This window comes from Bufo gargarizans, chromosome 3, assembly GCF_014858855.1.
Source record: "Bufo gargarizans isolate SCDJY-AF-19 chromosome 3, ASM1485885v1, whole genome shotgun sequence".
Classification (NCBI taxonomy): domain Eukaryota; kingdom Metazoa; phylum Chordata; class Amphibia; order Anura; family Bufonidae; genus Bufo; species Bufo gargarizans.
Window position 1 is genome coordinate 379,296,737 of NC_058082.1, and position 12,139 is coordinate 379,308,875.

The 12,139-nt window shown below is 39.0% G+C and overlaps 1 protein-coding gene across 3 annotated transcripts; it reads left to right on the forward strand.

Annotated features, from left to right (window-relative positions):
* Window positions 1–673: 673 nt before the first annotated feature.
* Window positions 674–11,229, forward strand: ELF3 (E74 like ETS transcription factor 3). Of its 3 annotated transcripts, none has more exons than XM_044285341.1 (10): window positions 674–753; window positions 1,025–1,195; window positions 1,288–1,512; window positions 3,246–3,308; window positions 3,397–3,477; window positions 5,292–5,378; window positions 5,468–5,542; window positions 6,360–6,476; window positions 6,942–7,137; window positions 7,304–11,229. In XM_044285341.1, exons 2-10 carry the CDS (start codon window positions 1,033–1,035, stop codon window positions 7,416–7,418), a joined length of 1,122 nt encoding a protein of 373 aa, XP_044141276.1. In that variant the 5' UTR covers window positions 674–753; window positions 1,025–1,032; the 3' UTR covers window positions 7,419–11,229. The 3 variants fall into 3 exon arrangements, with proteins under 3 accessions (XP_044141276.1, XP_044141277.1, XP_044141278.1); XM_044285342.1 differs by having other exon boundaries at window positions 3,397–3,462; XM_044285343.1 differs by lacking the exon at window positions 674–753 and having other exon boundaries at window positions 1,054–1,195; window positions 1,269–1,512.
* Window positions 11,230–12,139: the final 910 nt, after the last annotated feature.

Genomic DNA, 12,139 nt, shown 5'->3' on the forward strand with positions numbered 1-12,139 from the left:
AATTGATTCTAAGAGTGATGCCTGTCAACTGTCTGTCATACTCACGCACAGTAACTGTTTCACTACCACATCTGACTAGCTATGCATGTTTCTCCAATGCACAGTGTTGTACACCGATATACAGGCTCTCTGCAGCCGGAAAATTGCTGATTTTTAACATGCTTCGTCACAAATTAATTCGTATCAAATCAAATTTTGGGGGAAAATTCATTGTAGCGACAATCAAATTTATGACAATTTCGCTCATCTCTAATTGTGGGCCCACAGAACACTATTATGTGTATGAGGTATAGCTATCTTCTTGTGCCTTACACAGGTTAGAACAAGATTTTAGACAGGATATTGCATTTAATCATATCATTCTAATAGTATAACTTGTTTCATTAACAGAAAACTCTTGTTTATAGAATACTGTAATGTAGTAATTACTTTATTGTGCAATCATAAAAATAATAAATATAGTTGGACGTGAGCTGGCAAACAAGAGTGTTTGGACATCTGTCACCTCTAGCAATGATTAATCCGCCTGTCCCCTAGTTTCCCTAGTAAAGGGTTGGATACAGTTTGCTATGCAAATTTTTTGTGACCTCTGAACACACATCATACACCTGGGAAAAGTCCCTTTCTTTAGTCTGTATATAGCTCAGGTGTCAAGTTACATGGGTTGGGCATATATAAGCAGAGGTTTTGTTTCATTCTCTTAGTTGCATCTACTTATAGTGGGATTACTCAAGTGTCTGGAATCCTGCACAGGTAATAACCTTAACATCAAACCTCTGGGATCATAGTATTTTCAAAAAACTTTCCTTTTAGCTTACCTTAGCTGTACTGATTTTGTGATTTCAAATATTTTTACGGAATGTGTTATATTATGTGCAACATTTATGTTTTCAAATATAGCAAAACAATGTAACTTACAGGAACAATATGGTATGCCATTTTCTTCACAAAATTTCAGCCGTGTTTTGTGTACTTATTTGGATCAGTTCTATTATCTCATTGTTTAATTTTCTTCTGCAACTAGGGTCTGAGATGGCAGGAGAAAGTTGTGAGATCAGTAGTATCTTTAACAATTATATTACAACATTATATCCACCTGTCCAAGCTCATGCTGTGTCAAGTGCAGCTTTCACAAATGAAGACAATGAGAAGTTACTTACGTTTACTATACCAGGAACCAATAGTGATCTAACAGGTACCTAAAAAATAAAAACACAAAAGGTCTAAATCAATCTGAACCCGAAAACATTTACAAGTCCCCCTCAAAGTATAAATTATGTTTTACAGCAGAGTTATGGGCCCAGGATTTGCCACACATGTGGACACAGCAGCATGTGTTGAACTGGATTGGTTATAATGTAGAGAGAAACAAGTGGGATGCCAGAACAATAGATTTAACCCAATGTGAAATGGATGGGCAACGCCTATGTCAACTGAGCAGGGAAGAAATGACGACAATGTTTGGTGGTCTTGGGGATAAACTTTATGACCATTTGTGCAAGCTAAAAGATTGTGAGTACTTTGATTTAATTGTTAATTAATATATTTTATTAATAGTCAGTGCTGTACTGTTCAGTATTTCCCAGTGGTTTGATAAAATATCAATAGTCTGTAAAAATATGTTATTCACAGAGTATTTTATTTACAGGTATACTTTGCCTTGTACTTAAAGAAGCCAATACCATGCATTCACTTCATATTAAAATAGCCTAAACTTACCTAAAGTTCTAGGGCAGGCATCCTCAAACTGCGGCCGTCCAGCTGTTGTAAAACTACAACTCCCACAATGCCCTGCTTTAGGCTGATACCTGTAGGCTGTTCGGGCATGCTGGGAGTTGTAGTTTTGCAACAGCTGGAGGGCCACAGTTTGAGGATGCCTGTTCTAGGGGGTTCATTTACTAAAAAGCCTGCTGGAGGAAGATTGAACTAATTAATTAAAAACCGCACACTTATTAATAAATTAGTTGCATCTTATGACGTGTGTGGGCCAGAAACTGAAATCTGATCCTCCTAGCAGTGGGAGTAGATTTTAGTTATAATTTACACCAGTATTGCAATGTAAATTACAGAAACATGTGTTGGGTTGCAGTGGCTCCACCCCTTCTATTAAGATCCACCTAATAAATAAAAAAAATTGAGTGGCAAAAGACAAAACAAAAAAAGTTGCAAAAGGCTTTGGAAAATGACCCTTATTATCTGTACTTAAAAGGGTTGTCTCACTTCAGCAAATGTCATTTATTATGTAGAGAAAGTTAATACAAGGCACTTACTAATGTATTGTGATTGTCCATATTGCCTCCTTTGCTGGCTGAATTCATTTTTCCATCGTAATTTACACTGCTCGCTTCCATGGTTATGACCAGCCTACTATCCAGCAGCGGTTGCCGTGCTTGCACACTATAGGAAAAAGCACTAGCCTATGTGCACTCCCACGATCTCAGCCACCAAAGAGGCTGATGCTTTTTCCTATAATGAGCAAGGACGACCACCACTAATGGATTGCGGGGTTGTCGTAAACATGGAAAAAAGCAGTGTATATTTATGATGGAAAAATGAATCATGCCAGCAAAGGAAGCAATGTGAATAATATCAATACATTAGTAAGTGCCTTGTATGAACTTTCTCTACATGTTAAATGCCACTTTCTGAAGTGAGACAACCCCTTTAAAGAAGAACCCCTACAAAAAATGTTATTCTATGACCTACTAGAAAGGTACATGATGTAATCTAGTGAATGTAATCTTCTCATCAGTGACTATATTTGTGAGTTATCCTCTCCCTTCTAATTTTTAGCTGTGTCATGTGATCAACTCACTGATCTCCAACTGACACAGGACAGGAAGTCAGTTATTTATCTGTTTATTCCTAGGGGACTAACATTGAGGCTCCCATAGTAACAAATAGAGAAAATGGCTTTCTTGTCCACATATAAGATGCTGTGTTATTTGTAAAGTCTGATTGCTGTTCACATGACACAGCCGAGAAGCAGAAGGGGAGCTCACAAATACAGACGCTGGTAAGAAGATGCCATTCACTACAGATTATGTACCTTTCTAGCAGGTCAGAGAATGTTTTTTTTTATTTTTTTTGTGGGAGATCTATAAGAGACTGGTATGTTTGTCCAAGCTAGTTTTCATCTATTCCATTTTTTTCCAACAAACAATAACCTAAGATATAACACTGTGACCTTTGTAGGGGAGTTTTACTGTTTTCAATTTTAATATTAATTCTAAAATATTTCCTAGCTCCTTCATCGTCAATTTCATGTGACTCTAGTGATTATGAATTAAAGTTCCATCTTTCAGATGGTAAGTTTTAAGCTGCATTCTTTTTCTTCTTGGTTTTACTATTACTAATGTTATTTTTATTAGTTATATATATATTTTTTTTTTTCAGAATGCCCTTCTGAATGGGACCTGATATATGACTATATTAAAAATGAAGACAATGTGCAGTTTGGAGGCAAGAAAGAAACAGGTTTTATATTATAATATTATGCATATGCCATTCATAGAATAACTGTCAGCTTGACCTTTTCACAGTGTGACAAAGATTTATTTTTCTGATTTTTACAATAATGCGGATACATCCATTTGCCACATGACTTCATGTTGCAAAGATCAACTGAAGAGAAAAAAGGTTTCTTCAAATGACATTTATCATATCCTCTTAAAACACCATACGATTTAAACCACTAGAATACATATCATTTACTGAGTAAATGGGATAACCAATTCTTATTTTTGGCAGGGATGTGGCTGAGCATGCCACTACAGTATATGGGAAATATGAAGTCAGCTGAGGTAATGTCAGGCCACTTCCCTACCAGGCACCTGTTGCTCAGGATTGTGCGATCCCCATTAGGCCTCATGCACACGAACGTTGTGTGTCCGTGGCCATATTGCAGCTCGCATAAGACGGGTCTGCAATACATGGGCACCGGCCCGTGTGCACTCCGCATCATGGATGCGGACACATTCACTTGAATGGGTCCAAAGTCACGGATATGTGGAACAGAAGCATGGATCGGAACCCCACAGAAACACTACGGAGTGCTTCCATGGTGTTTCTGGCCGTGCCTCCGCACTGCAAAAATATAGAACATGTTTTATTTTTTGCAGTGCGGACGAATCATGGACTCATTCAAGTTGAATGGGTCTCGATCCATCCCGTTCCCCGCACGGACGTTGCTTGTGCATAGAGGACCGCAAATTGCGGTCCCCAATGCATGGAACGGACGCACAATGTTCATGTGCATGAGCCCTTAGTCAGACCCCAGCTGCAAGATAAATTATGTATACAACATAAAAATTATTAATTTGAACATGCTTAACATTGAAAAACTAATGTGACAAGAAGAGGTAGGGCATATTCTTACTGTAAAATGAAAGTGATTCTCTATCAGCATGGAAACAACATAAAAATACTTATAGGGTCATTTATCACACTGGTGTAAAGTACAACTGGCTTAGTTGCCTATAACAACCAATCAGATTCTACCTTTCATTTTCCAAAGGAGCTGTTGAACATGAAAGGTAGAATCTGGTTGCTATGGGCAACTAAGCCAGTTCTGCTTTACACCAGTTTAATAAATGACCCCATTAATATTTTAAATTATCAATTAGGAAAATTAGTGACTTAACTTTTGTTGCTTTTGGTGAATCTTCTGGCCCACTATTTCAGAATGGAGACAAGGGGCAAGTACTAGTAGGCTAGTTTCACACTAGCTGCAGGGGAGTCCGGCAGGCTGTTCCGGCAGGTGAATAGACTGTCGGATCCGTCCTGCCACTAGTTCATGTGTGCCCCTGGACTGCCGCTCTATTCCCATTGACTATAATAGGGGCGGGGGTGGAGTTCCGGTGGCAGCACGGCAGCGCACGGCGAGAGGCAGCCGGACTAAAAGTAGTGCATGCACCCGCCGGAGCAACCTGCCGGACTCCTCTGCCGCTAGTGTGAAAGTATCCTAAGCTGTGCCTGCTGGTAAACCTATACCAAGACTGTGACACTAATTATGTGCATTAACCACACATGGCCAGTAGCCTGAAAGTCATGGTAACATTCCTTGCCAAGATTATTGTTGGTATTGCAGTAGCATCCTAGCAAAAATAACGTAGCATATCTGTGGTGAATAAAGCTATCCTACCATATCATCATATATAAAATGAATACCAGAACCGATTATGGCTTTGCTTAGATCACCAGTAAAGGATGAATGTTGAAAGTACATAGCAACATACAAACAGTAGGTGATAAAATGATCAGTTGTGAACCCTACATGTTTTTCAATGCAGACTTTGAATTTTGTGAAGAGAAAACAACATATCCTGGTCATTACTCTGATCCGATCTCACCTGCCAGCTCAGAGTCCTGTGGATCTGGTATGTAATAAAATTACAAAAACATATTCATTTCAATGTGAAAGTGCTTGGAAACTTTTCATGTTAATAAACTTACTTTCTGCTGACAGAATCTTATAGCTCACAAGCTGGATATTCTGCAGGAAGTGACCTTGACATGGAGGTTAAAATATCTTTGGGAAGAGGTAAGTTGACACTTAACTTCAGACAATACTCAAATAAAAATAATAGCAGTACAATCCAACATTCAATTAAATTAATAAACTATATTTCTACAAAAGGGAGTTAAATGGCACTTTCACTAAATATACTGTGTTTACGTTTTGTAATATACAAGTACTTAATCATAGCATATTAAAACCAGCAGTAAGCCAACTGAGCTGAAAGTTACAAAACATTTGTTTCAACTTGGCAGAAAACACACAGCCCATAATCATACTGATGGTACAGACCTGCCAGGGCTCTGGTGCTCAAGAATGAGTAGTATGACCCCTACTCAACAACAACCTTTCACAATCACCCTATTCTTTTTGACAACTGTATCTTTTCAATTCTCATTACAGTAAAGGTTTTTGGATCGCCCCTTAAGACATTAAAAATTGCCTTGATACAGAAGATGGGTTATTTGCCAATGATACTATTCACACTGTCAGAATAGTGCTTACGAATCTACACCTAGAGGACAAGTTGTTCACCCCTACATAATGTATATTACATTCCTGACAGGACACTAGATAGACAACATAGGATGTGTTAAAGTTTATAGAGTTCACAAAGAAACCTCATATGTTAATTATGTGAATTCCTCTACTGACCCCAAATATTTACAGGATTTACATAACTTCTGCCTATATTGAAAACAGACCTTGATCTTGTCCACACTCTGAAAGAGAATGCTCGACACTCACTGGTTAATAGTGCCCTTTTATGGATGAAAATAGTCAAGTAAACAAAAAATATTCTATTAAATATCGCATTTTGTTTTTGTCGGTTTATTTTCAGATAATCTACCAAATTATACCAACAGTAATGGAGCTCCAAATAAAAGAAGGAGGGGCAGACCCCGAAAAATTAATGCTGATAGTACAGATATCTTAGAGACTAAGAAAAATAAGCACTGTAAGTATATGTTAGTAATTTTATTCTGTTGACATGATATTCTGGCTTTCCAGACCATTTATTGAAGTTATCGTCAGGATAGGCCATCAATAACTGATTAGCAGGGGTCTGACAATGAGTATCCATGCCGATTAGCTGTTTTGTAGCAGCTCTGGTGCCGGAAGTCGCCACTGGAAGTACAACTCCAATTATTTCTGTAGTGGACAGAGTTTGTTGCTGCAGCACTGCTCCCATTCACTTCATCCACTACACACTGGACAAAGCTATAGATTCTGGCACCGACTGCCAGCACCAGAGCTACTGCAAAACAGCTGTTTGTTGGGTGGTGAGGGTGTCTGACACCCGACGATCAGATATTTGTAGCGTATACTTTTGAATTTAGTAACATCTGTAAATTATTTGAAGCATCACATTTATTGTCTTACCCGGACCAATTCATGTAATCTATTCATTGCTGTTATTTAGCTGCACGAGGTACACACCTTTGGGAGTTTATTCGAGATATATTGCTACACCCTGATTTAAATGAAGGTCTTTTAAAATGGGAGGACCGATCTGAAGGTGTCTTCAAGTTTCTTCGATCAGAAGCAGTTGCCCAACTTTGGGGACAGAAAAAGAAAAATTCCAGTATGACGTACGAAAAGCTCAGCCGAGCTATGAGGTTAGTGCAGTGGTTCATCAATTGTTCTTATGGATAACATTCCAATAACATTTAGCTGGTAATCAATAAAAGTATTTAGAATAGTAATCTTGTGAATATGTTTATAAACCAAAGTACAATAGTTCAATGAATAACTTTTTTCCACATATTTTTTATCTCTTCACAGATATTACTACAAGCGAGAAATTCTTGAGCGCGTTGATGGTCGCAGATTAGTTTATAAATTTGGCAAAAACTCTAGTGGTTGGCGGCTAGGAGACAAAGAATCCTTTGGATGTTAGGAGCAGAATGCCATAGACTATGTGGATAACTGTCCACTGTGCATATGTTTGTCAGAATCCAGCCTTGTTTTCAAGGACATTTTAGTAGCATCATTATTACGGTGCCAATTACTTAAAGAGCATCTGTCACCATGATCAACCCTATTAACCCAGGCCTGCTGCCTGGTAGGGTTGATTATGGTGAAGTAAATTAACCTTCTATTGCACCTATCTCATGTACCATTACAGCATAATTATTACTTCTATTCTTATGCAAATTATGTGCTCAGAGCAACGAAGGGCTGGCCTCTTCTTATCCCCTCTGTCCACTGCCCCTCATGGCCTGATTGACAGGGTCAGATATCCTAGCTGTTTGAATGCCTGGCCCTGAAATATCAGGCTTGTGCTGGTTCATTTCTGGAGGCTCTCCCTGCTTAGATCTGAACTGTACTAGCACCGATGATGTCAGTCTCCTCCCGGAAAAGAAAATGCTCAGCTTCACAGATATAGAAGGATGCCTGGTGCTGTCAATCAGACCATGAGGAAGAATGGTGACAGGGGAAAGGAGGAGGTGAAGCAGGACTCTGAAGGACTAGGCCAGTCCCTTGGTACTCTGAGCACTTAATTAGCATAAGAATAATTTCCTTTACCATGATCAACTCTACCTGGCAGCGTGCCTAGTTTAATAGGCTTGATCATGGTGACAGATGCTCTTTAAGCTGATATTTTAGCTTCAGTAGGTTGTTGTGAACCATTGTACTTTGATATTTCATATACTGTATTTTGTTTATTTTGTTTGGTTGTAGTAATTTCAGTAATAGTAAGAAATCAAGCTGATGTGATAAGTTTCAGAACAAACACAAGGAAGATGGGGAATGCATATACTGTACATATATATAATGTAGTCATTAGCGTTACTATTTTTAAGCACACATCTATATAGTTCCCTTCTCTAAACACAGAGATTACCTGTTTCAAACAACAAATTTCTTTATACGGCACATATACTTAAAGGAGTTGAAGAGTTAAATAAAAAAAAAAGTGTACATGTACAAAAATAACTAAATAAACCATATTTGCTCTTTTTTCTCCCCTGGTGCTTTCAGTGCTGCGTTCCAGTACTGCGCTGCCGCGCTTTGTTTTCCTGGTTGCACTGGTGATGGCACATGTACATAGGTTAACATGTTGCCACTCATTGACCTCTGCAGGGATGTCACTTATACTGCTGAGGCCAGTGCTTGGCTGCACCGTGACCTGTGTGCAAAGTTGCCGTCAGGAAAATATGTCAGAGGTGGAAAAGACTGGAAAATAGCACTGAAAACAGAAGCAGAGAAGAGGGGTAAGTAAGGATTCTTTTGTTATTTTAGCACATGTAAAGGGGCTGCCTGAGTTTATAGTTAACAACCCCTTTAGACTTACATACACTGTAACCTATGAACAAATTGTATACATTATTTTAGTCAATATTTCCTAATTTCTAATTTCTGTAAATGTATTCAAGCAGAGTGTCTGAGTGTGTGTGTGTGTGTGTGTGTGTGTGTGTGTTGGGGGGGGGGGGGGATTCTGGGAAGTTTACCATGAGGGTAAGATTTGAAGTCACTTTTCCATAAAGGTGTATTTCCATCTAGGACATTGATAGCATATTGCCTCCATTCACTGAAATGGGAGTTTCGGAAATAGTCAAGTACTCTACCTCACTTTGGGAGCCACTTTCTGCAGATAAGAGTGGATCCAAAAGGTGTCCCACACCTATCTGACATTGATGGAATATCCTACCAATATGCAATGTCCTGCATTGATGTACTTTGCACTAAATTTATCAAACAGCACATGGTTAAATTGGTATATCATTATACATAACACTTTTGTTTAGAAATGCTACTCCAATTTTTCTACATAATCCCCCTACTGGAGTGATAAATCTGCAGTGAAACTCATTACAGCTAACAACACACACTTTAACTTCCATCTTTGCCCAAAAAATTGCAAATCTCATTTTGCGACTTAAAACATTTAAGGTACTTTCACACTAGCGTTTTCCTTTTCTGGTATTGAGTTCCGTTACAGGGGCTCAATACCGTAAAAAAAAAAAAATGTATCAGTTTTATCCTAATGCATTCTGAATGGAGAGCATTCCGTTCAGTATACATCAGGATGCATCAGTTCAGTCCCTCTTACGTTTTTCGGCCGGCCAAAAATCCTGAACACTTGTTTGCCTGGCATTAATTTCCATTGAAATGTATCAGCGCCGGCATTACAATTGCTGCATTGACAGATCCGTTCTTCGGGTCTGCGCATGCGCAAACCTTTAGATCTGTGAAAAAATGAAATACCGGATCCGGTATGACACCGGAGAGACGGATCCGGTATTTCAATGCATTTGTCAGGCAGATCCGCATCCGGAATCCTCTGCCCCAAGTGTGAAAGTACCCTTAAACACTTTAACAGTGCACACAATTTAGTTTCTCTGCACTTATTTACAAATATTGCCAAGAATTTCAATTGTAAATATTGCAGTTTTATTAGTGAACATACTTTCAAGTTTGTAAAATCGTGTAGGCTTTATTAAGCAAAATAAACACATTTTGAATTATTAAATCTGTAGTTTCAATACAAACTTTTATGTTAACCCATAGGATACCACCATTGTACATGTACGACGCTGCTGGATGTGACTTAAACCCCAGTGCTGTATAGGCACGGTGGGCTGATTGGGCAGATGCAGGAGCTGTGCCCGCCTGATCAGCAGAAGGGGCCCGGCAGTTACTGACAGAGAAGCCCTTGCTCTATGCACCGGCATCGGTGAAAACACAGATGCCAGCGCATTAACCCTTAGTATGCCACGGTCAGCATTGACCATGGCATGTGCAGAGTGTGTGGAAGGAGCTCCCTCCACATCCTCATCGGGTCCCCACGCCGCAGTGATGGTGCCTCAATGGCTGGGAAGGTGCCTTCTATGGAAGCCTGTGAGACCCAGCTGGCTGTCAGTGAAAAATGGCTCTCAGAAATTGGCAACACCAAAACAAGATTTTATTCTGTTCAAAATGATTTAGTTTTTTTTTCTTTTTTTAATTAAATATTTTTTTTCTTTTTTAAACAGTGAAAAACAGCACATTATAGTAAACAAGACAACCCCCCCAATTGGCTGTCATCACAACAGCTCTATCAAATATACCCATAATTACAGTATTAATTATAGCTAAACAGTCATACGTGCCGCTCTCCTTTTTTATTTCCATATCCTCAAACATTCGAATTTGTTGAAGGTACAGGATCCATTCATTTAGCGAGGGCGGGGAGACAGAGCACCAGTGTTTAATTAGAATAACTTTTGCCGCCATCAAACCCCTCCTCCAGATCTGTCTGACCCGGACCGGGATTACCATTTCTGGAGCAAAGTATCCCAATATCACAGTCAACATCCCAGGATTATATGTCAAAGTGGACTACTTTTGTAGGGTTACAAAGACCTGTTCCCAGTACTTTTTTAGTTTACTACAATTCCAAAGTAACTGGCTATAATCCGCATTCACATATCCACATTTAGGGCAGCAGCAGTCTCGGACTTTATTTTGGGGAAATTTTGCTTGCATTGCTTGCATTTTTGGTGTATAATACAATCAGTGCAAGATCTTAAATTGAATTAATATGTGAGCATTGGAAATTGTAGCCTTTCCTACATTTCTGTAAATGCTGGTCCACTGTAGTGGAGGGCAATGCAACTCTTGCTCCCATATACATGGGCTTTTAAAAAGTGTTACAGTTGCCAATGCCATTCGGAGTTTGCAATATAATCTAGCTTAACCTTCTCATCTTTCTGGGCATAACAATAATCAAAAAATAAATTCTCTTGTGGAAAAATGTAGCCTTTATTCCTAGTGGCCTCATGTACGTGTTTTAAACGTGAGTACATGAACAAATCTAATGATGAAATATCAGTGAAATTAAATTCCAAAAACGATTTAAAATGTCCTGAAGAGAAAAGGTGACACACATTGACAACCCCCTTATGTAACCAGTAAACAAAATCAGTGATTTTTAAGAATTCCACCAGACTCCTGTTCTCCCACAGAGGGGCGAAAGCAAAAGGACAGGAAACTTTTAGAATCTCCTTAAGCTTATTCCAAACCCTCTGTAGGGTCCAAGGGATCAGTAGGGACTTCCTCAAGCCCATATACCCAGACTCCAAACATGTGAAGAAGATATTCTCTATTGATTTATCCATATCTTTAGTCAAATTTCGTGGAAGTGAACTCTCTTTAAAGTTACAACATCGCTGAATCTGTGCACATAAATAATATCCTTGAAAAAAAGAAATGATAACGGGGAAGGGGAAGCATACATCGGGTACATCACAATAGGCAAGATAATCGTTTTAACCAATGTTATTCGATCAGTCTGTGCCAATATCAATTTCTGCCAAGCGCATATTTTAGACTTAACTTTATTCAAAACCGGAGCCAAATTAAGCTCATAAAACCTATTTATTGGAACCCCAATCTTAACCCTCAAATAGTCCAAAGTATCATTAGGAGCAAGAACCCGGACTCCACTCCCCTCATCTACGTCCTTACGATTCAGGAGGAGCGATGACTTAGTCCAGTTATTCAGATAACCCGATAATTTACCAAAATCCTCTATTGCTTCTATCACATGGTGAAGGATTTTCCATCCCTGATCCAGGAACAGAATCACATCATCAGCATAGAGGCTTATTTTATCGCTCACTCCCGCCACCCCGA